Raw genomic sequence first — 21,799 nt, 5'->3', positions numbered from 1 at the left:
TTGTCTGCTGAGGCAGCTTGGTTCTCGTCTTCGTGATCTCCCATCTCCACCTGTTGTCACTTGCCCTTCAGGGCCTCTCTCTTCCCATGGTGTCCTCTTGCAGGATAGCCTTGGACTATTATGAAGTTCATGGCAGTTCAGGGCAGCCAGAAAGCAGGCTAGAATTGTTCAGGCCTTGTAATATCTAGGCTTGGAACTGGCACAGTGTCAGGCCATATTCTACTCATTCAAGCAAGTTTCAAGGCTAGGTTCAAGGGGAGGGAGAAAGAGACTCTACTTTTCATGGGAGGAGTGGCATGAGCATTCAGAAGTGGGAGGAATTTTCAGGGATGTTACCTAAAGGCAGCCTACCATAGTACCACTGCAGTTAAATAGCTCTTTTGGTGATTACCTGTTTGTCGCCTATCGCTGGTAATTCCCCAGTCTTCTCTGTGCCTGAGGGCAGCTTGTCTTCACCTTCCGTGCCCAGCTCGGTACCTGGTACACAAAAGGATTTCTGTAATTAATTGTTAAGTGAATTAGTAATGATCTTCCCATTTGCAATACTTTCATTAAATAGTTTTCCCAAAATGAGGTGAGATGTTCTTTTTTATTAGCTGCTTTTCATATCATGACCATATTTCCATGTCATTTTTACTCTTTTTGATTGAGTATACATAGACTTTGTAGTATATGTTTATGTAATAGTTTAATCAATTGACCATTTAATTTCCTAACTTTTCTTTCATTTTTTTCACTGTAATCATTACAGATTTTTAAAAATTAAATACCTAAGGTGTTACTTATAATTCTGTGTATTATCTTAAACAGATTTAAAAAACAATACTCATTTCAACTTTTAAAATAATAATGAGTAGTGTAAAGGAGAAAACATGATATGACCCATAATCTCCTTGCTTGGTTTGATCCTGTTGACATTAAAAAAATACTTGTACAGTACCGTACTTGGCTTCAAAATGTAAACAGCATCAAAAAGAATAAAATGAACAGTTAAAGCCTCCCTGCTTCTCCTCAACCAATGTTGATTAGTAGTAGAAATTGTTATGCATATGCTAACAATATATGTATGCATATATGTTTGTGTATATATATATTATATATATAAGATTTACATACATATTTATTTGTGTGAATAAAACCTGCAAACGAGATAATATCTTAGGTACTTTATTTTGATCCTTTTTTCCATGTATTATCTTTACTATTGAAATTCATAATAATTTTTATATTGCTAATAATTGTATTCAGACAGTTAATTTAGGATATGTAGAAATGATCCATTTTGAAAAAAATTGAGTTAACTCTGAAAATTAACAGCACTGGATCTCAGCTCTTCTTTTTTTTCCATTTTATTTTACTTGTTCAGTTACATTTAATGTCTTTCCACACCCCCCCCCCCACATTCTTTCTGTGTCATACTCATGTACTGTTTGTTTGCAGTTTAAAATTTTAATTGATTTTTTTGGCAATTTATATACAGTAAAATGTACTCTTTAAGGCACAGAATTCTGTGAGTATTGACAAATGCAGAGTTGTATATATCCACCACAGTCCAGATATAAAACAATTCCTCTGCCTCAGTTGCACAATTTTTTGTTCAGAGAAATGTGCAGAGTAAATAGAATGCTTTAGTAACTTTGAAAGTGTTCCATTGAGAAATATGGCACTCTAAAACCATTCATGTTCATTATAAAAATAGTCATCATTATTATCTTAGCCATTTACTACTTTTTGTTACTGCCAATATTTTGGAACATAGACAACTTGAAAGTACAGTACAATGTACTTAAATCTGTCCCATCTTCTGCTTTAGGTTCTAGTCAATCTTATAAATTCAGTGTGGTTAGGATTTGATAACTCTTGAAGTGCTTAGACTATTATAAAAAAAACCAGCAACTTGATTTTGTGTAGTTTACCCAGATATTTAAGCTGAAGTCTTGTAATTCTTATGTTTGTCCATATTGATTATATGTTTGAGTTTCTTGAGTGAGAACACTATCCGATGGCTTGGTTTGGTATTAAACACTATTAACTGAACAATTTTCTCTGTTCTTAATGTCTTGCATTAGTGTACATTTGTTACAGTTGATGAAGAAATATTGATACATTATTAATACCTAAGTCCATAGCTTAATTAGGGTTCCCTTTTGGTGTTACATAGTTTATTGGTTTTACCAAATACCTAATGTCATGTTATCTACCATTATAGTACCATACAGAATCATTTCATTGTCCTAAAAATCCCCTGTACTCTGCCTGTTCATCCTCTCCCCCTCCACTCCCCCCAACCATACCCTGGTAACCATTTACCTTTTTACTGTATCCATAGTATATAGTCATATTGTTTTTGGAATGTCATATAATGGAACCATACTATATGCAGCCCAAGTTGGCTTCTTTGATTTAATAATATACTTTCAAGATTCCTCCATGTCTTTTTTTGGCTTGATAGCTTATTTCTTTTTATTGCTGAGAATATTGTGTTCTATGGATGTATCACAGTTTATCCATTCACCTCTTAAAGGATTACTGGTATACTTGGATTAATATCTCTCACATGTGTTACTGCTATCTACTTATTGCCCTTGTTTTTTATTTCTTTTTTGCTTTCTGTTAATGTTTCTGCCTTCTGTGGTTTTAAGTGAGCATTTTATGATTCCATTTTTTACCCCTCTAAGCATACCAGTTATAGTACTTTTTTTTTAACCTTTGGTGGGTGCTCTAAAGTTTGCAACATACATTTGCAGTGACTCCAAGTGCACTTTAAAACAACACTGTACTGTTTCATAGGTAGTACAAGTATCTTATAACAGTATTTCCTATTTGTCCTTCCTGTCCCTTGTAATACTGCAGTCATTTGTAAGCTATAATTACAGCATGTTGCTACTATTAAGTTTTGAAGGAATTGTTATCTCTTGGATCAATTAAGAATAAGAAAAATACGGGTGCCTGGGTGTCTCAGTTGGTTAAACATCAGACTCTTGGTTTCAGCTCAGGTCATGATCTCACAATGGTGAGATTGAGCCCTGTGTAGGGCTCTGCTCTGACAGTGTGGAGACTACTTAGGATTCTCTCTCTTCCTCTCTCTCTCTCTCTGCCCCTTCCCTGCTCATCTGTGCTTTCTGTCTGTCTGTCTGTCTGTCTCTCTCTCTCAAAAATAAGTAAATAAACTTAAAAAAAATAAGAAAAATAAACTGAAATAAACTAAAGATGTTGCTTTATTGCTTTCTTTATTGATGTAGATCTGAGTTTCTGACCTAGATCATTTTCCCTTTTTCTGAAGAACTTTTTAACAGTTGATACATCTGATTGTATTCTTTAGTACTTGCTATTTTGGGTTGAAAGAAGGAATTCTTTATCACCACCTCAGGAATACACGAGAAACTCCTTTTATGATGTTTGTTTAAATCACAAATTAAGAATAATGTATTTTATATATGGGGAGTAATTTTGTAGGCTAGTAAACAAAACTCATTTTGGCTCCCAAGTGGTGATTGTCCTCCCTTAAGTTTTTCTAGTTAATATGTATAAAAATTTGATTGGTTTTAAAATGGCTTAAGACATTTCTCCTGTCAAGATTTAAAACATTTGGTTATTTTAACATTTAATATGTTAACATTTCAAATGTTATAGAGCTACCTAGCTGTACTAATCTCTGTGGAAAGAATAATGGGAAATAGACAAATAAGCAAACATGGTATATTTTTCTCAGCATATAGCCTGGTAAGAAAGTTAAAAAATGTATATAAATAAATGTAATATAATTCAAAATGTATTAAGTGCAGTTTAGTTTGTGGGATCAGAAAAAGGGGATGTGGGAACAGAGAGATGAAGTTAGGAGAGCACACAGGTTGCTTCATGGCAGAGAGAGCATTTGAGTGGACTTTGAAGATGGCTGAAGTTTTCTCAGAATGGGGCAGAAGGTTTCTGTGGGAAAGGGACTTCTGTAAATATAAAGTACAGGAGTAGGAAAACCCAGGGCTTAAGAATAGAGAGCTACCTGCCTTGGCCTAATGTAGTTGCAGAAGGCTTGCCTAGTAACTGAGATATGTCTATAGATTTTTTTGTTTGGCCTGCAAATTTAGAAAACATTTTCTTATATATATGAATGTTTTTGGTTGGCTCTTAGTCCTGCCACTTCCTGTTATCTTATACCTTATCCACCTTTTAACATGTATATAATGCCAGCCTGAAGCTGGAGGCATTTGGGTAAGTGACCTGTAAAGACATACAGTAAGACATACAGTAAGAGGGGCAAGATTAGCTAGTTGGAACAGTGGGTTGGGACCATATTATAGAGGTCATTGAATGTCATTTTAAGATATTTGTATTTTATCCCCTGATTGGTATAGAGCTAGTAAAAGTTGCTTAGCAAAGGGAGGACATGGTTGGAACTTGGAATCATAAGAATATTACTCCTTTTTTTTAAAAGTAAGCTCCATGTCCAGCGTGGGACTTGAACTCTCGACCCTGAGATCAAGAGTCGCATGCTGTACCAACTGAGCCAGCCAGGAACCCCGAATACTACTCCTTGATGGTGTGATGGTGAAGGATGGATTAGAGTTGGAAAAGATTGAAAGAAATAGTTTAGTAAAGAAGTCATGGGACTTTGAACTAAGGCAGTGGTGGATGGGGTAGCAAACTGAGCAGATAATAGGAGACATTTGAAGATTAGAATCATAGAACTTGGTAAATGTTTCTGTCTGGAGCAGTAATGTGATTTTAAGAGTGCAAAAGTGAAATGCCTAATTGTATATCATTATCAGAGATGGTAAAGTTAGAAATAGGTATCAGTTTAAGAGAATATAGGGAATAGAAATGTTGACTTGTTCCTAATAAAATACTGAAATTTCTCTATAATTTGGATTGCAAGCTTGGCCAATTTATGATAGGATTATTTTGCTTCAGATGGTTGAGTAGTACCTGAGATATTTTTGCCCATGTAAAAAACCTTTTTTCTTAGTATTCTTATTCAAATGGAAATTAAGAAAGGCCTATATAACCTTTGAAATTTATTTTGATAATCTGATTAGATTTACTTACCTGATGATACAGCAAAGATTTATAATGACTTAAATGTTACTTTTAGTTGTCATTGACAGCTAGCTTACTTCCTCCTTTTCCTTTCTCCTCCTCCTTCCTCGGTTCTTCGGTTCTGCTTGATGTTTTCTGGATCTTTTTAGTTTGTTCTTCCTTTGAGTGAGTCATAGTATTCTTTACAAAGTCTATATCTATGTCTCTGTGGTCTGAAGGTGAATTTGATCAGGAAGAAAAGATGAGAGAAATTATTTTTTTTAGAAGACTCCCTAAACCTCTGCAGTTATGGTTCCTTTATGCCACTTTGCCTTTAACGCAGTTTCAAGAGTTCCACCACCAGTCTCACATTTGAAGACTCACTAGAAGGACTCACAGTTTATTCATGGTTATGGTTTATTGAAAGAGGTATGATACACAACAGGACCAGCAGAAGGAAAAGACACATCAGGCAGAATCTGGAGGAATCCAGGTGTATGCTTCCATTATTCTCCTTCTCACAGGGTGGGCTAAATAGAACATGTTTCCTCCGTCAGTTTAACACATGTGCAGTGTTTCTGTCCAGAAAAGCCTGCTCTAAAATTCAAACTCCAGGATTTTGTTTGGGGACTGGTCATGTAGGGACCCCCTGCTTGCATAACTAGCTCCAGCTACTGAGATTCTCTGCTCTCAGAAGGAAAGTACGTGTTTGCCATTATCATTTTGTTTACAATCCAGGCAAGCTGGTACAGTGTCCCAAGTGGTAAAGCAGGCTTAATCACCATAGGGAACATTGTAAAAGCCAAGGGCCAGTCTTTACAAGCAGCCCCTTCTAAAAATTGGAGCAACAGACCGACTAGGTCTATTAACTCTCCTACAAAAGTCCCATTCCTCTTTTCCCAGTTCCAGCCTGCCATAAGTTTCTGACTCATTATTTTAAATGAAATTCTAACCCTCCTTATAGCTTAGGTTTGTATTAGGTCTTAAAATTTTACTTTTCTTCCTGACTGTGGCCCCAGTCAAGGTCGTCAAATATTCCAATATAGATTTTTAGTGCTCTGTGCCATTAAGAATATTGGTGGTATAGTAATATTGTTTGTTTTTAAAGAGAGTGCTCCTCTCTTGGTTCTGGGATTTCAGTTTCTTTTAGTTTGTTACACATCTTGGATGTATTAATTTTCTGCAGCATGGTTTAAGATATAGGACAGAAAAAGAAGGGATAAAACTTAACTCTACATTACTTAAGTGCTCACAAGAGCCCTGTAAGGCAAGTATTATTAAGTCTGTTTTTACTGATGACAAAATTGAGGCTTAGGATAGTTTTAGGTAACCTACTGCAGGTAGCACAGCTTACAAGTGGCAAAGATGGGTTTTCTTTTTTCTTCTTTTAACAGATTTATTGAAAGATGTTTTACATCCTATAAAATTCACTCACTTAAGAGTACAACTCAATGATTTTCAGTAAATTTACAGAGTTGGGCAGTCATTCTCACAATCTAGTTTTAGAATGTTTGCACTACACAAAAAAGAAACCTTGTGTCCCTTTGAGGGCAGTTCTGGCTCCAACTCTCAACCTTATGCAGCCATTTATCTGCTTTGTCTCTATAGAATTTTGCATTTTCTTTTTTTTTTTTAATGTTTTATTTTTTTATTTTTTAAATTTATTTTTGAGACAGACCATGAGCAGGGGAGGGGCAGAGAGAGAAGGAGACACAGAATCTGAAGCAGCCTCCAGGCTCTGAGCTGTCAGCACAGAGCCCGACGCGGGGTTCGAACTCACAAACCGTGAGATCATGACCTGGGCTGAAGTCGGACGCTTAACTGACTGAGCCACCCAGGCGCCCCAGAATTTTGCATTTTCTAGAAATTTCATGTAAATGGAATCCTACAAGATGTCTTCCGTAGCTATCCTTTTACACTTCGCATACTGTTTTTGAGGTTCACCAATCTTTTAGCATGTATCGCTAGTTCATTCCTTTTTATTGCCAAATAATTATTACATTATATGAATCTGTGATATTTTCTTTATCCATTCACTAGTTGATGGACACTTAGATCAATTCCATTTTTGGCTATTAGGAATAATGTTATAAATAACATATCATACAAGTTTTTATGTGAACATATGTTTTCGTTTCTCTTGAATAAGTACTTAGGAGTGATATAGCTGGGTCATATAAATCTATGTTTTAACTCTTTCAGAAACTGCCAAACTATTTTGCAGAGTAGCAGCACCATTTTATATGCCAGCAGGAACACGAAGTCTCCAGTTTCTCCCCATACTGGCCAGTATCTGTTATTGTCAGAGTACAATAACATTTTTGATTACAACCATTCTAATAGATATATATAACCTGACTTGGTGTTAATTTGCATATTTCCAGTGACTCATGATATTGAGCAACTCTTCAGTGTGGTTATTAGTCATTTTTATGTCTTCTTTTGTGAAATGTCTGTTCATATATTTTGCTCTAGTTTTAATTTGATAATTTGCCTTCTTACTGAGTTGTGAGAGATTTTACATATTCTAGATACAGATTATTTCACTCTGTTGAAGAGCAAAAGGTTTTGATGAAATAATTTTATCACTTTTTTTCTCGTGTGGATTTTGCTTTTGGTATCATATTTAAGAAATCTTTGTCTAGGAGCACCTGGGTGGCTCAGTCAGTTGAGCATCTGACTTGATTTCAGCTCAGAGTATGATCCCAGTGTTCGGGAATTGAGTCCTGAGTTGGGCTTTGTTCTGAGCATGGAGGCTGCTTGGGATTCTCTCTCTCTCTCTCTCTCTCTCTCTCTCTCTCTCTCCCTCTCCCTCTCCCTCTCCCTCTCCCTCTCCCTCTCCCTCTCTCTCCTTCTTCCCCATTCCCCCATTTGTTCTCTCTCCCTATCTAAAAAAAAAAAAAAAAAAAAGAAATCTTTGTCTAATTCAGGGTCACAGAGATTTTTCTCTTCTTGAACAGGAATCAGCAAACTATAGCCTGCAGACCACATCTGGCCCACAACTTGTTATTGTAAATGTTTTATTGGAAGATAGCCATCCATACCCACTCATTTACATATGTGGCTGCTTTCTGTTTACAGTGACACTTTGGCAGCTACAGAGATTGTATGGCCCAGAAAATATAAAATATTTACTTTACGGCTCCTTTGAAAAGATTGTTGCTGACCCCTGTTCCAGAAGTGTTCTTAGTTTAGCTCTTAATAGTTATGTTTATTACCCAGTTTGAGTTAATTTTTGTATATAGTATGAGGTAAAGGTCTAATGTACTTTTTTTTCATATGGATATGCAGTGGTTCCAGTACTGTTAGTTGAAAACACTATCCTGTTAAGTAATGAGTCATTTTCCGTTTGCTGCTTTTAAGATTTTTTCCTTGTCTTTGGTTTTCCTCAGTTTCATTACAGTGTATCTAGATGGGGATCTCTTTGTGCTTATCATATTTTGGGTTGTTGAGTCTCTTGAAACTGTCGATCAATGTTTTTCATGAAATTTGGAAAGTTTTCAGCCATTATTTCTTTTAAGTCTTTTACTGTACTTTTTGGGACTCTCATTGTATGCATCTAGTGTGTTTGATGTTGTCTACAAGTCTCTAATGCTCTGGTCATTTCCCTTCAATCTTTTTTTTTTTCTCTACAGGTTCAATTATTTGTTTTATCTTTAATTTCACTGATTTTTTATGTAATATTGAATCTGCTTTTCAGACCATCTAGTAAATTTTAATTTCATTTGCTGTACTTTTCAACTCTAAAATTTCCATTTGATTCTTTTATTTTTTATTTAAAAATTTTTAATGTTTATTTATTTTTAAGAGAGTGAGAGAGACAGAGCACGAGCAGGGGAGGGGCAGGGAGAGAGAGAGAGAGACACAGAATCTAAAGCAGGCTCTGGGCTCTGAGCTGTCAGCACAAAGCCAGATGCAGGGCTTGAACCCACAAACCAGGAGATCATGACCTGAGCCGAAGTTGGATGCTTAACTGCTTAACCTACTGAGCCACCCAGGTGCCCCCCCTCCTTTTTAATGTTTATTCTTGAGACAGAGAGAGAGGAGAGAGCGCGCGTGTGAGAGAGCGCATAAGTAGGGGAGGGGCAGAGAGAGAGAGAGGGAGACATAAAGTCGGAAGCAGGCTCCAAGCTGTCAGCACAGAGCCCAACGTAGGGCTTGAACCCACGAACCACAATCATGACTGGAGCTGAAGTCGGACACTTAACTGACTGAGCCACTCAGGCTCCCCTCTATTTAATTCTTTTAAATAGCTTGCATTTCTTTGTTGATATTCATTAATTATTTAGTCATTGCCATATTTTAACTTTTTAAAGCATGGTTTCCTTGATGTTTTGAACGTATTTATAGGAATTGTTTTGAAGTCTTTGCTAAATCTGGTCTCACGTGGATACAGCTTCTATCTATTGGTTACTTTTTTTCCCCCCTGATAATCTGTCACATTGTCCTGTTTCTGTGGCTCATAATTTTTTCTTACAACTGGACTTTTTATATCTTATAGCAGCTTGATTCCAGTTTTAATATAATTTTTTTGATGTTTATTTATGTTTGAGAGAGATAATGAGAGTGAGCACAAGCAGGGAAAGGGCAGAGAGAGGGAGACACAGAATCTGAAGCGGGCTCCAGGTTCTGATCTTTCATCACAGAGCCCAATGTAGGGCTCTAACTCATGAACTGTGAGATCATGACCTGAGCTGAAATTGGACACTTAACTGACTGAGCCACCCAGTCACCCCTTGATTCTGGTTTTATTAAAATTTTCTGCAGGTGGTAGTAGTGGTGGTAGTTGTTTCATTCATTCATTCTTTCATTCATTCATTCATTCATTCACTTTTCATTTGTTTGTTTGTTTAAGTAACTTGATTGGCTTTATCTACAGAATTTCTCTCTCCCAAAATGTGTGGCTACGGATTTATCTCCTCAACTTTTTAAAAATTCTTATGAACTTTGGCTTTCTAGAGTTCATCTCTGTGTCTGCATTGCTTAGTGCTTAGTAAATGATTGGTTGGAAGCTGTAATTGAACACCTTGAGCCAGTAAGGCTTTTGTCCTCTGCTGGAGGATTGTGTATATTTTGGGGAGTATGTTCAAAATTTGGGCCATTTTCTAGCTTGCCTCCTTTACTTTCTATTGGGTCTTCTCTGGTCTTCCTGTGTATACATGCAGATTTCCAGGCAGCCTAGGATGTGGGAGATGTTGGTTTTTCTCAGGTCTCTAATTTGCCTTGGATATGCTCTTAACCTCCTAATTAGCTGGCATTCTGGGGGGAGCTAGGGACCTTAGGGGTCTCCCCTGTACATTTGTGCTTGCTGCCTTCTAGTCACATGGGGTTTTGTGGAGGACATCAATCCTTTCCTCAGAATAAATGAATTTATCTGGTCCCTGCGTGGCTCTCTCCTTTCCAGAATCTCCATGTTAAATTTCTAGGTTTGTGGGTTGCCTCAAGTGGTTCCATAACCTCAGGCTACAAGAGCTGTGGGCTTTTCTGTTTCGTGCTGAGTGTGAGTGTTCTGCTCTGTCCTCCAAGTCAAAGTCAGCCCCTTTTAGCAGTGAAGCTGCTGATTTTCATAGGCAGCCTCTGCCATGTTGGTGGATTGGGGCAGGAGGATGGAGGCAGCTCCTGGTAAGATGCCAGACTTCCACTGTTCTTCCCAAGATGTTCACTTATTTTACGCTGATAAACTCTTCTCGTTGTGTTTTTTGCCTTGTTGAATTTCTAGAGCCACAAAATGGTTATTTTTGACAGTTTTATCATTGTTTTCTGAGGGCAAGATTTTGTACTCCTTCACTGGGAAAAACCAACTTGACAACTTGTATTCTAGAGCCTAGGAATATTATATTTCAAAGCCAAATACTCATTTTTCTAATTCATGCTTTGTGAGAAGATAGAACAAGTAATTTTTTAAAGAGAAATGACGAAGAAGTAGATAGATGGATCTTGATTCAAAGCTTAGATTTCTGAGTAGTTTGAGCCTTTTACCTTCGTATAGACTTGCAAGATGAGACCGAGGTTAATTGAATGGTTTGGTGGCTGTATGGAATAGTAGACATGTATTATTTCTTCAGAGTGAGCCAACTACTGTTGATAAACTACTTTTCCTATAGCGTTGCTCACTTCATAATAGTTTCAGAAAATAGATATTGTAATTATGATCATTTGACAGATAAGGTAAAATGCATTTTTAGGTTAGTGATTTACCCACCCTCTCAACTTTTATTATATGATGGAGATGGTACTTGAACCTATTTCTTCTGACTTCTTGTTTTTTAATACTCTTATATAATTGCATCCCTACCATGTCATAATTACTTACACTCTTTGATGATCTTAGTTTTTTTAAAATTTATGTAGGTAGTACTTGAAGTTAGAACAATTCATAACAGTCTTCTTGAATTTTTACTAGAGCTCAAATTCTTTTCTTTCAAGTGATAATCACTCTTAGCTTACTGAAGGGCCCCTATTCCTTCCTGCAGTTGTAAAGCAAACTGGTGAAAGAGTCAGAGAAAGAGATATTCCATGGCAGCTTCCTCTGCCAGCTTCCTCTTTTTTTCTTACTCCATAGATGCAGATTCTGCCCAAGAAGCCCCTGCATTGCAGAGGGACTGGAGATCTGTATGATCTGTTTATTTCGCAATTGACAAGGGTAAGGGGGCCTTTATGGGGGAGGTGCTTGGGTGCCCTGAATTTAGCTTTATGAAGCTGGGCTAACACTTATTTGGGGAATAAACTAAAATTTCGTATTTTTAAAAACCCTTTTATGAATTGTTTGTCCTACATCAGTTAAGTGTCAGATTATCATATTAAAAAGCATTTATTATAATGGTGATTTTTTTTTTTTTTTTAAAGTCCTGTTCAGAACAAGTCAGACAAACATGATTCACGCTTCTAAAATTCCAATCTGGGATCATTTAGAATATAAATAATATTGAATATATGTAAGTAAAATTTCACAACAATGAAAATTTTAAAAGGTTTGGGGTAAACGTCTGTTTCTATAGCCCATCATAGTTATTCTTTATTAATCTGCTCTGTTCCTTTTCCATAAATCTGTCAATCTGTAGAGTGAAAAAGGGACTTGTGGATATGTCATAAACATTGTGGGTGGTTGTGGTGTCTTTTTCTTGCTGCTAGAAATTAATACCTACTTCCTTGAATTCTGTGTCCACCCTAGAGACCAGTGAATTTTGAGTTGTATCGTCAGACTGTCCTGTATGTGTTTATTAGTTAGTATAGGTATAAGGTGCACTTGGTGTATCTTACGGAAGCCAAGGGTTAAGTTCTGTAGGTCTCACTTGGCAAGGTCATAGAAGTGCCAGAAGTCGTGGTATTTGTAACAGGATAGGATTAAAATATTGAGGAAGAGTTTAATGCTCTTTTAAAATTGTGGAAGGATTGGGCAGATGATTGTAGCTTTGCTTGGTAGTTGAAAAGACTTGACTTGGTGATGGTCTGATGGGCTTATTTTTATTTTTGAGGATATTATTATACCTAGTAGTAAAATAGCTTTGTTTACCTAAAGAGTATTGTATATTTCTGTAATTTAAATAGATATTTTTAGTATTGTGTCTCTCTCTTATTTTTAAATGGTCTTCTTTAAACATTTTATTTGCAGATTAAAAAATTCAATAATATGTATATTATCCTTACCACAATTAATAATGTTCCACTTTTAGTGCCAACACACTGGAAAACTATTTTTATTCTTATACTTCTTAAATGACTTTTTTTTTTTTTTCTTCTTCTGTTTTCTTTAAGCCATAAGGATGAGTTTACCATTATTCCTGTACTGGTTGGAGCTCTGAGTGAGTCAAAAGAACAGGAATTCGGAAAACTCTTCAGTAAATATCTAGCGGATCCTAGTAATCTCTTTGTGGTTTCTTCTGATTTCTGCCATTGGGGTAAGTTCTAGATGTTAACATATCATGGTAGATATTATATACTTGTGCTTAATGGTATCTTTTCACTGTAAGCTCTGATTTTCTGTTCCTTATCACTTTCCTTGGAGAGTTTTACTTTTAGCCACAATACTTCAAAGTGAATAAAAAAGTCTTTTGGTCATTTAAAAAGGATCAGATTATGATAGTGGGTCATGGATACATTTCCAAAGGCGACTGGTATAATTGGATTCACACTGTGAGGGCATCCTTGCTTAGCTACTTACGAAAGTGGGAGTAAAGATCTTTTAACCCTATTTCCAGGTAGAGTTGTGTGGTAGATGCTCTGAAGTTAGTTTTTTGGTAGATAAAACAAATGTTCTTCTTTAGAAGATAGGAGAGCGCTTTGTGCTATGCCAGTCCTTTACCACATTTCTTTTTTTGTAATTAGTGTATTTTTTCTTTCTATTTTTCTTTTGGTGCTTAATTTCTGCTATTAGCTTAGAGCTACCCTACAAAGATTGTAACAGGTTGGCTATTAGCACTGTGGTCTTCATTGGTAATGGTTTATAAGGGTAAGGATTCTGAAGTGATTTTTGTTATTATTGTGAATAAAAAGAGTAAGGAAACTTAACAGTGAATAGATCATAAAATAAGTGAGACATTTGTGGATGCTTCTTTTAGTAAATTTTGATTTTTGATTTCTTTGGATACAATTTGCTCTCCTTTATCCATTGCTGTTCTGGATTATTTCTGAATCCTGTTCCTTTTAGGACATCTCTCATTGGCTTAAGAATGCCAATATCTATTCATCCTTCAGTTATTTCTTTGATTATAGAGAAAACAGAAGGCACAAGACTATAAATTTTAAGATATAGTACTAGAATGGCCAGAAAAACATCCTCAATGAGATATAGGGAGGCCTGGCTTTTATATGTCTTAAGCATTGATTCCTAGAGTTGAGAATATTTATCTGGCCTGGTTAGGCTGATATTTTCTCTTACCTTGCTCTGTGAGTGGTTTTGAGATTTCATTTTAAGAGAACCATCTTCCCTAATGGTATAGATAAGTATTGGGGTTTAAGTCACTGATTTCTCGTCTGGGGCTGATTGTCCTCTGAGGGGGCATTTGGAAATGTCTGGAGACATTTTTGGTCATCACAATGGGGTGGAGGTGGGAAGCGGGGATGCTTTAGGCATCTGCTGAGTAGAGTCCAGAGAAGCTGCTTCATAAACATCCTATAGTACACAGGACAGCCTTCCACATCAAAGAATTATCCTGCCCAAAATGTCAGTAGAGCTGAGGTGGTGAAGCCCAGGTTTAAGGTATGCAGGTAGCTGTACTACCTTGCCAAACTCCCTAAGAGGTTCTCAGGGGTGTTTAGTAATCAGTTCTATTGGCTAGTTTGCTACCTTTGGCAGAAGTTTTTTTTTTTTTTTTTATGGATTATAAGTATATTACTTAGATCTGAGGGCTAGGTATTTGCTTAAAAAGAGTTCTTTTCTTAGAAATTCTGAAGTTTAGTCATAGTTGATCTTAAAAACTATATCATTGAAAAAAGGGCTCTTTTTCTTAGTATTCTGAATTTACATTGGTAGTAAAGCATGTCCATATGTTTTAGAAATTAAAAATTCTTAAAAAAATTTTTTTTTATTATTTATATTTTGAGAGACAGAGCTTGAGGAGGGAAGGGGCAGAGAGAGAGAGAGAGAGAGAGACAGAGAGAGTCACAGACTCCAAAGCAGGCTCCAGGCTCTGAGCTGTCAGCACAGAACCTGATGTGGGGCTCGAATCCATGAACTGTGAGATCATGACCTGAACTGAAGTTGGACGCTTAACCTACTGAGCCACCCAGGTGCCCCAGAAATTAAAAATTCTTAAAGCATGTGACCCGTCCCTCTTCACTTTTAAGACCTCTATGAATCACTTTACTTTTAAGATTTAAGTAGTTAGTTCCCCTGATACTGTTCTTCAGAATTGAAGTTCTCCCTCTAGGTTGGTACCATGTGCACTCACAGCATAAATCCACACAAAAATCAGTATAATGCTATAATAGTGCTCTTCTCTGTAAAATCATCCTTTTCACCTCAATAATGAATTCTAAAGCAAACAAGCCCTAGTTCATTACTATATTTAAGTACAATATTGAGAGAGAGAGAGATGAATTTTGTTTTATACCCTACCTAGGTTTTTAGAAAATTATTTAGGCCGTTTGATCTGTGTTCTAGAAAATTTTGGTATTTAAATTATAAGATTTCCTGGTGATAATTACAAAAAAGAACCCCAAGTTTCCAAAGATTGGTAGATGTTATGAGAATTATCCAGAAACTAAAACATATTTATATTTACATTTGGTGGTTAAGTAATAGAACTTTTCCAAGTGTTTGTTTTTCTAGTATGACTATCACTAATAATACCCATTAAGTGCTTATTTTGTACTTATGAAAAAAGCACTGTACTAATTCTTATTGGGAAAGTTGATGAAGGTCTGGTGATAAGTGCAAGGTATTGCATGGATACTATTTCAAAATTGGTGTTTCCCTCTATAATTGTAATAGTAACTGTCATTTTTATAAAGTAAGATTTATTTTCTATTTTATGTGCCTAATTGAAGTAATATGAATCATGGGCTAGTTATGGGTTAAAATGTCTCAGAAATTTTCATGTTTCTTAAATTCATGCTCTGGTGGTGTTGGTCATCTTTTCTGTATTAATGGATGCTATACTCCCACTTCAAAAAACTAGCTTTTTCTTGTGAAGGTATTTCTTAATGGTTTCTTCTTCTGTCTTTTTTTCTTTTTTTGTAAAGATACTATATAGATTGCTTTTACTATATCATATTAATGGTAACACTGAATTGTAAATCATTTCATAGGAAGGATTCACTTCCTCAAATATTCAGAGATTTTCAAAGTATCATTGAGTTAAGCTGTCAACACACTGTATATTTCTAAATAGCTGATTTTTGAAAAAAAATTGATTATGGTACAGTTGACAAATTACTCAGATATATACAGTGGAATTTTGTTTTTGTTGAATAGTGGATTAGAGTCCTGGCAGAGACAACAAATTTCATTTCTAGTCATTGTTTATATTATGTCCAGCTTCTGTTAAAAATAAAGCAGGGAATTTGGTGACGGAGACAGTGGGAAACCTGTATGTAATTGGCAGGGTTTTGCCTGGTTGATTCTATTTGTTAGCCAGTGTCCATTACAAGAATGACTTTTTTTTTTTTTTTTCAATTGTACTTTGTTTTAAAGATGTTCCATCTCTCAGATCCCATTTAAATTTTATGTGGACTTGAAAATGGCATTAGAGAGAGAAAAAGCAGAAAGACTAAAATATTCTCAAGTTTTCTTTTTGGGTGGGAAAAACTAAGGGAGAGTAGAAACCTGGATTACATTATGCCCCTTCTTTCTGTCCCTTCATTTGAATCCGCATCCTCCCCCCCCCCCCCCAAACCCTCAGCATTTCAATTCTCGCCTTTTATTTTATCGTTAGTCTAATCCACATGGAAATTCATTAGTCAGCCCAATAGAGTGATGTTTCCTAGTAACACTTTTCATAATCCTACCTCATTTCACCCTTCTTGCTGCTACCAGGGATTGTGGCATAAGTGAAGGACATTTGCTGCTAGTAATTGATCTTTACTCTGGTTAGGTAATGTGACCCCTATACTTTTTCTGATCAAGTTTCTTGTCCTATAAGATGGCTCCATATAAGAGAATTTTGACTGGCCCTATTTTAGTTTTTCTAATTGGTAGAATTTTCATTCTGTTTTCCTAACTTTCAGTTTTGCTCTTCTCTCTCTCTCTCTCTCTCTCTCTCTCTGTCTCTCTCTCCACGCGCGCACACACACACACACACACACACACACACACACACACACACAATGTTTGAACTTTTCTGATCGCTCTGAAATTCATATTTTCAAATTTAGATTATTGATAGCTTTCATTAACATTTTTAACTTCTAAGATGTTTCTAAATGAAACTGGATCTAACAGAAATTGAAATTTTAAAGTTGATTCATTCTATGTAATTTTTCTTTTATGGTGGTTTTAAGTGCAAATCAACTTCAGTAAATTTACTTGGTAAATGTTAATGATAAATTATTAAAATATGAATAAAGTTTACTACAGTCACTTCAGCAATTTTGGATTTTTACATATAAACTTTTATTTGTCTAAGTTTACATAATTTCTCTTTTATAAGTATGTGTCATCTATTAAAAGTGGCATTCCCTTAAATATTTATGATTTTATATCTTAGTTCAGATTTCTACTTTAATATATATTAACGAGTGATTATTCATGCATGCTCTTTTTCCTTTCTGTTGTCAGTCTCTTAGGAGTATACTAGGGTATTACTATTTTCTAAATATTGAAATTGGTTTGAGTATAAGTTAGCTAATTTCAGAAATACATCTTATCGAAGCTTTCATATTCGTCTTCTCAAATTTCATACATACTAATTTGACATATTTAAGTTTTTGATTTTTTGCAAGTATGAGAGAAGACTTTTTTTTTACATTATAACTAAGACTTCAGAATGTAAGGACTATAGTTTTTTATGATTTCAATTATGAATGTCCCCAGTTTAGGCCCTTAGTATAGAATGAATGGCCTCATAGTCTATCTCACAAGTTGTTGTGAGGTTAACTCAAATAATTGAAAATATTTTAATATATAAACATAAAGTGACTAAGTGAATGTATAATAGTACAGTTTTTACTGGACATATGTCTGAAAGTCTGTCTTGTTGGCTAATCTTTTGGGAGGTTTATTGATCAACTTTCCAAGCTCATTGTTTATTTCTACAATCCAGTGTATAGCTTAATGTTGAGGTATTTGATATTTTTTTACTTTTTGTTTTGAGGTACTTAAAAAGTAGTGTTGGTTCTTGTACCATTCATTGTTATGTTTGTCCTCATTAGTTGATTGTTGTGTGTTAAACAGACATCCCTGGAGCTTACTCTCCACACTCTGTGAATCCACTCATTAATCACCAGTCACCTTTGGAGATGGGAAAATTACTTACCTGTATTTCTTTTTCTCAGAAAGCGTGCTCTGGAATGGATTCACAAATGAGCTACCCTCCTTCCCTCAAAGAGTAAGGTTTCTGCTTTACAGGATTTTTTTTTTCTTGGGTTATTTTTCCTCTCATCTTTTGAATTTGAAAAGAACTGAGGGAAGGCACCTGAAGAAACTACTGACATACTCACTAGGGGAGTTCCAAAGCTTGTGCTGCCCCTAGGGGCAGTGTCAATGGCTCTTAAAGCTAGAAAGCTCATACTTGGAGTTGAAACAGGGGCTCAAAGAATCCATTTTCCCAGTGTACCTTCTGAAAGGATAAGTTTCAGGTAAGTAATTTTCTCTTACTATGTGATATGCTTTATTCATACTTATAAAAATATGCAAGTCCAGTTCTCCAGGTACATAGGCAACTGTATTTACTCAGTTTAGATGCATAAGCTTTACTGAATGTTACAAGTATTATAAAACAAATGTCTGATCATGAGTTATATGAAATCATAATATATTTTAAATCAATAAATATTTGATTAAAGGTGCATTTGATAAACAGTGTATTGTGCTAGTGTTGTCATGTCTCTTATTTCTCACTAAATAAAATCTGGATAAACTTTTTAATAATTAGATACAAAAGTGTTTTTTTTTTTTTTTTGCATTCAAATTCCAAGAGGTGTGTAGCTAAAGTGTGTGCATGCATGAGCGCATGCACACCAACCCACACCTATATACACATGTAGGCTAGGATGATGTAAACTATTTACTTCAGATTAGATGTTTTCTGTATGTGTAGTGACCAGAATGAATTACTCAAGTAATTTTTAAATGCTTGTACAATTTTTAAAAATTATTGTAAAGACAGTTTGAGCTGTTTAAGTAAGGTATTTTTTCAGTGTAGTAGCTATATGTAGTGTGGATTTAGCTACTTAGTCAATATATTATTTAGAGCTCATAAGTATTTCTACTCAATTCTTCAGCTACAAAATGCAAGGTAGCTACCTAAAGAGTAGCAAGAGGTAGATAGCAAAATGTTAAACATTTGCTCATCAATCTTCTGTGTATTTTGTCCTTCTTTTTAAATCACATGCTGATTTAATATTTTAAAACATTTGAAACATTTTCTGTATTTTTCTCTTCAGAAGTAGCTTTTAAGTGAATGTTACATTGAAAACTGTCCATACGAACAAGGCAGCATTTTCAAATATAGTTACCCTTTTCACTTATGATTAAGGCAGGTTTGACCAACTTCATTCATTTGAAATGGCAGCTCCGAACTTGGAAATACGCAGAAAAGACTTTCCAGTAGCAAATGGTTATCACAAAGTCCATGCATTTTACTCTGCACCTGAAGAGTAGCAGTTTTCAGATTAGATGATTGTGTCCCAGTCACAGGGTTTATTGACAGCTAAAACTAATAGCTATTTCCTGAAGCAAGAAAAAGAATACATTAGTATAACCTGAAGCAGTTCAAGTTCGAAGAATATTCACTGTGATTGCTTCCAAGGATATTACTCTTACTATAGTTGACAGTGAGTCAGAATTTTCTTGTCTAAGATTATTCATTTAATTGTTCATTCATTTCACAAATGATTTGGCATAACTCTATCCAAAAAACTTTGAAATAGAAGTAGAAATTTCGTACTAATGAATTGAATCAATGAGTTATTGGGACAGGCTTTAGATTTGTCTTTGAGCCTTCCAATAGCCACCTGGAAAATAGGAAAAATAGGGTTATAGAGTCTCATTATTAGGTAGGAGTAAGTATGTACATTCTGTAAAGAAAAACAAAACTAAGCCTAACTCTAAATTTTGAAAGAAATGTATGATGAGTTATTTAACATAGGGGCATTGAGTGATGAATTGTCACTATGTAAGAATTTTTTCAGTGCAAGGACTGTAATGGATCTCATAGTTATGGCAACATTTAGTAATCTTCAGTGTTTACAAAAAAAGTTGTTGTATCCAGAAAGCAGATAATCGTCTTAGAATCCTATTGCTGATTCTAGGATATCATGAATTATAAGATGCAATACTGATTTAATAGAAGCTCTTGAGGGAAAGTAAGAACTGCTACATTGAGTAATTGTACATAGTAATGTATGTGAAAAGCTAAAATGTGAAAGTTAAGGAAATACAGTATATTATAGAAAGATGACCATCAAATATGACCAACATCAACATGTAAAGGAAGTGTTGAGAACTATGATGTGTGGGTTTTTTTTTTTCCAAAAAAGAGCATCAAAGAAGTTTTTTTATTTTCCGTTGCTCGTCATTTCTAGTAAGATTAAACAGAAAACTTAGAAATCATAATTATCCAGCTGGAGAAACCCATCTTCTCGGGTGTGAAGATAATAATTGTATATGTGAACTTTGGTGTAAAAATGAAGCTACAAGACACATAGTGTGTGCATACATGACTGGTATACTCTAATACTTTTTAAGTGCATTGATGGATCTTTAAAAATGACTAAATACAAAAGTAATGAGTTCCTACATAGGCATCACAGAAATAAATACAAGTGTAGATGTATCTGAAATACAACATAATCAGTGGAATAAGATAACCACAATTAGTTATGAATATATTTAACTTTTGGTTTTTATGTAACTATAGTAGGAAGCAAAATGTATTACCTGAGCCTTTTGTTTTCTGTCTTCTTTTCAAGCTTCTTCCATTTTACCCTCTCTTGGAGAAGAGCTAAACGTTGAATGTTCTGTGCTTGTACTCTTACTGAGATTTTGTCAGAGTAGGACTATTTATTATATTTATTCTTTTGTGCCTCCTATTTTAAGGCACCTGTATTGCTTTTTCAAGTAGAGAGTTTTGCAAAAATGAGATAAATTTTTTTATTGAGGTCATAAAAATCACATAAGCCATGTGTTTCTCTGACCTGCAATTTTTTTTTTTTTCTGTAATAGAGATCAAATCTTTGTACTTATCCAGCAAAAGCTAAGCTTCCATTGATTTGTTACATTGAGATAGTTTTCTTAAACCAAATTTCCTTGAATCGTATTCTTTGGGTTTACCTTCCGTTACAGACTGATACAATATGTTTAACATTGCTTCTAACTTTTAAGCTGTTTTGTTTCCTTAGTCTTTTGTATTGCTCGTCACTTTAAGGTTCTACAGTTTGAAATAGTTTTTATCATCATAAAACACTGTTGATATATCATTTCTTTATCACCTTCCCAAATATGCCTTTTATTTTTATGTACAAGGGCTCTTGGGAATGATTCTCTCAGAGGCTTAAGCTGTGCTTTGCCCTCCATGAGAACTGAAATTATTTGGTAAGCGCTTGCTTTCTTTTTAGCTTCTAATTTTTCCCTATTTTATTTTGTACATGATATTTGTTTCAAGGTCAAAGGTTCCGTTACAGTTACTATGATGAATCCCAGGGGGAGATTTATAGATCCATTGAACATCTAGATAAAATGGTAAGTCTTTCAGGTGTGGGTTTTAATGCTCTAAGGTGTTTTCTTTCATTTCAGTTTAGTGATTCAAGACTTAATATGTTGAATTATACAGTGGACTAATAATTCTTTCCCTACCTACCTAACTAAATGTGCAAAATATAGTTTATCATCATATGAATATTGATTATAAAAATAATCCCTTTTCTATTAGTTGAAATTTCCTTTATCTTTTTTTGATTAATGAGACTAAGAATAATTAGATTTGGATTTTAGATGCTATTTGGGGGAGTGTCTCAGGTTTAGGGAAGACAGGATACTAATGCCATTACTTATTTTTAAGCAGAAACAACCACAGCAAATTCTTAGTTTATTTTATTATTTAATTGTATCTTTTGACCATTTGGATTTTCTGAAATGGTGTTTCATTTTGTTGTTTTATATATAGAATTTAAAAATATGATTGTATTC

The 21,799-nt window shown here is 34.9% G+C and overlaps 1 protein-coding gene across 5 annotated transcripts in view; it reads left to right on the top strand.

The window, feature by feature from the left end:
* The window catches only part of MEMO1 (mediator of cell motility 1), a 128,641-nt gene that overhangs the window by 89,005 nt on the left and 17,837 nt on the right, over positions 1-21,799 (top strand). For 3 of the 5 annotated variants that reach the window (XM_060645241.3, XM_060645220.3, XM_060645225.3), the window contains 2 exons: positions 12,769-12,911; positions 21,276-21,352. In XM_060645241.3, the coding sequence (XP_060501224.1) occupies positions 12,769-12,911; positions 21,276-21,352 (220 nt within the window). Of the gene's footprint in view, positions 1-12,768; positions 12,912-17,946; positions 18,250-21,275; positions 21,353-21,799 lie in introns of those variants that run through there. The other 2 variants (XR_013554779.1, XM_078444820.2) reach the window with 2 other exon arrangements.

Source organism: Panthera onca, chromosome A3 (assembly GCF_046562875.1).
Source record: "Panthera onca isolate mPanOnc1 chromosome A3, mPanOnc1 haplotype 2, whole genome shotgun sequence".
NCBI lineage: Eukaryota > Metazoa > Chordata > Mammalia > Carnivora > Felidae > Panthera > Panthera onca.
The sequence above is the reverse complement of the archived record's forward strand: the minus strand, read 5'-3'. Positions and strand labels throughout refer to the sequence as shown.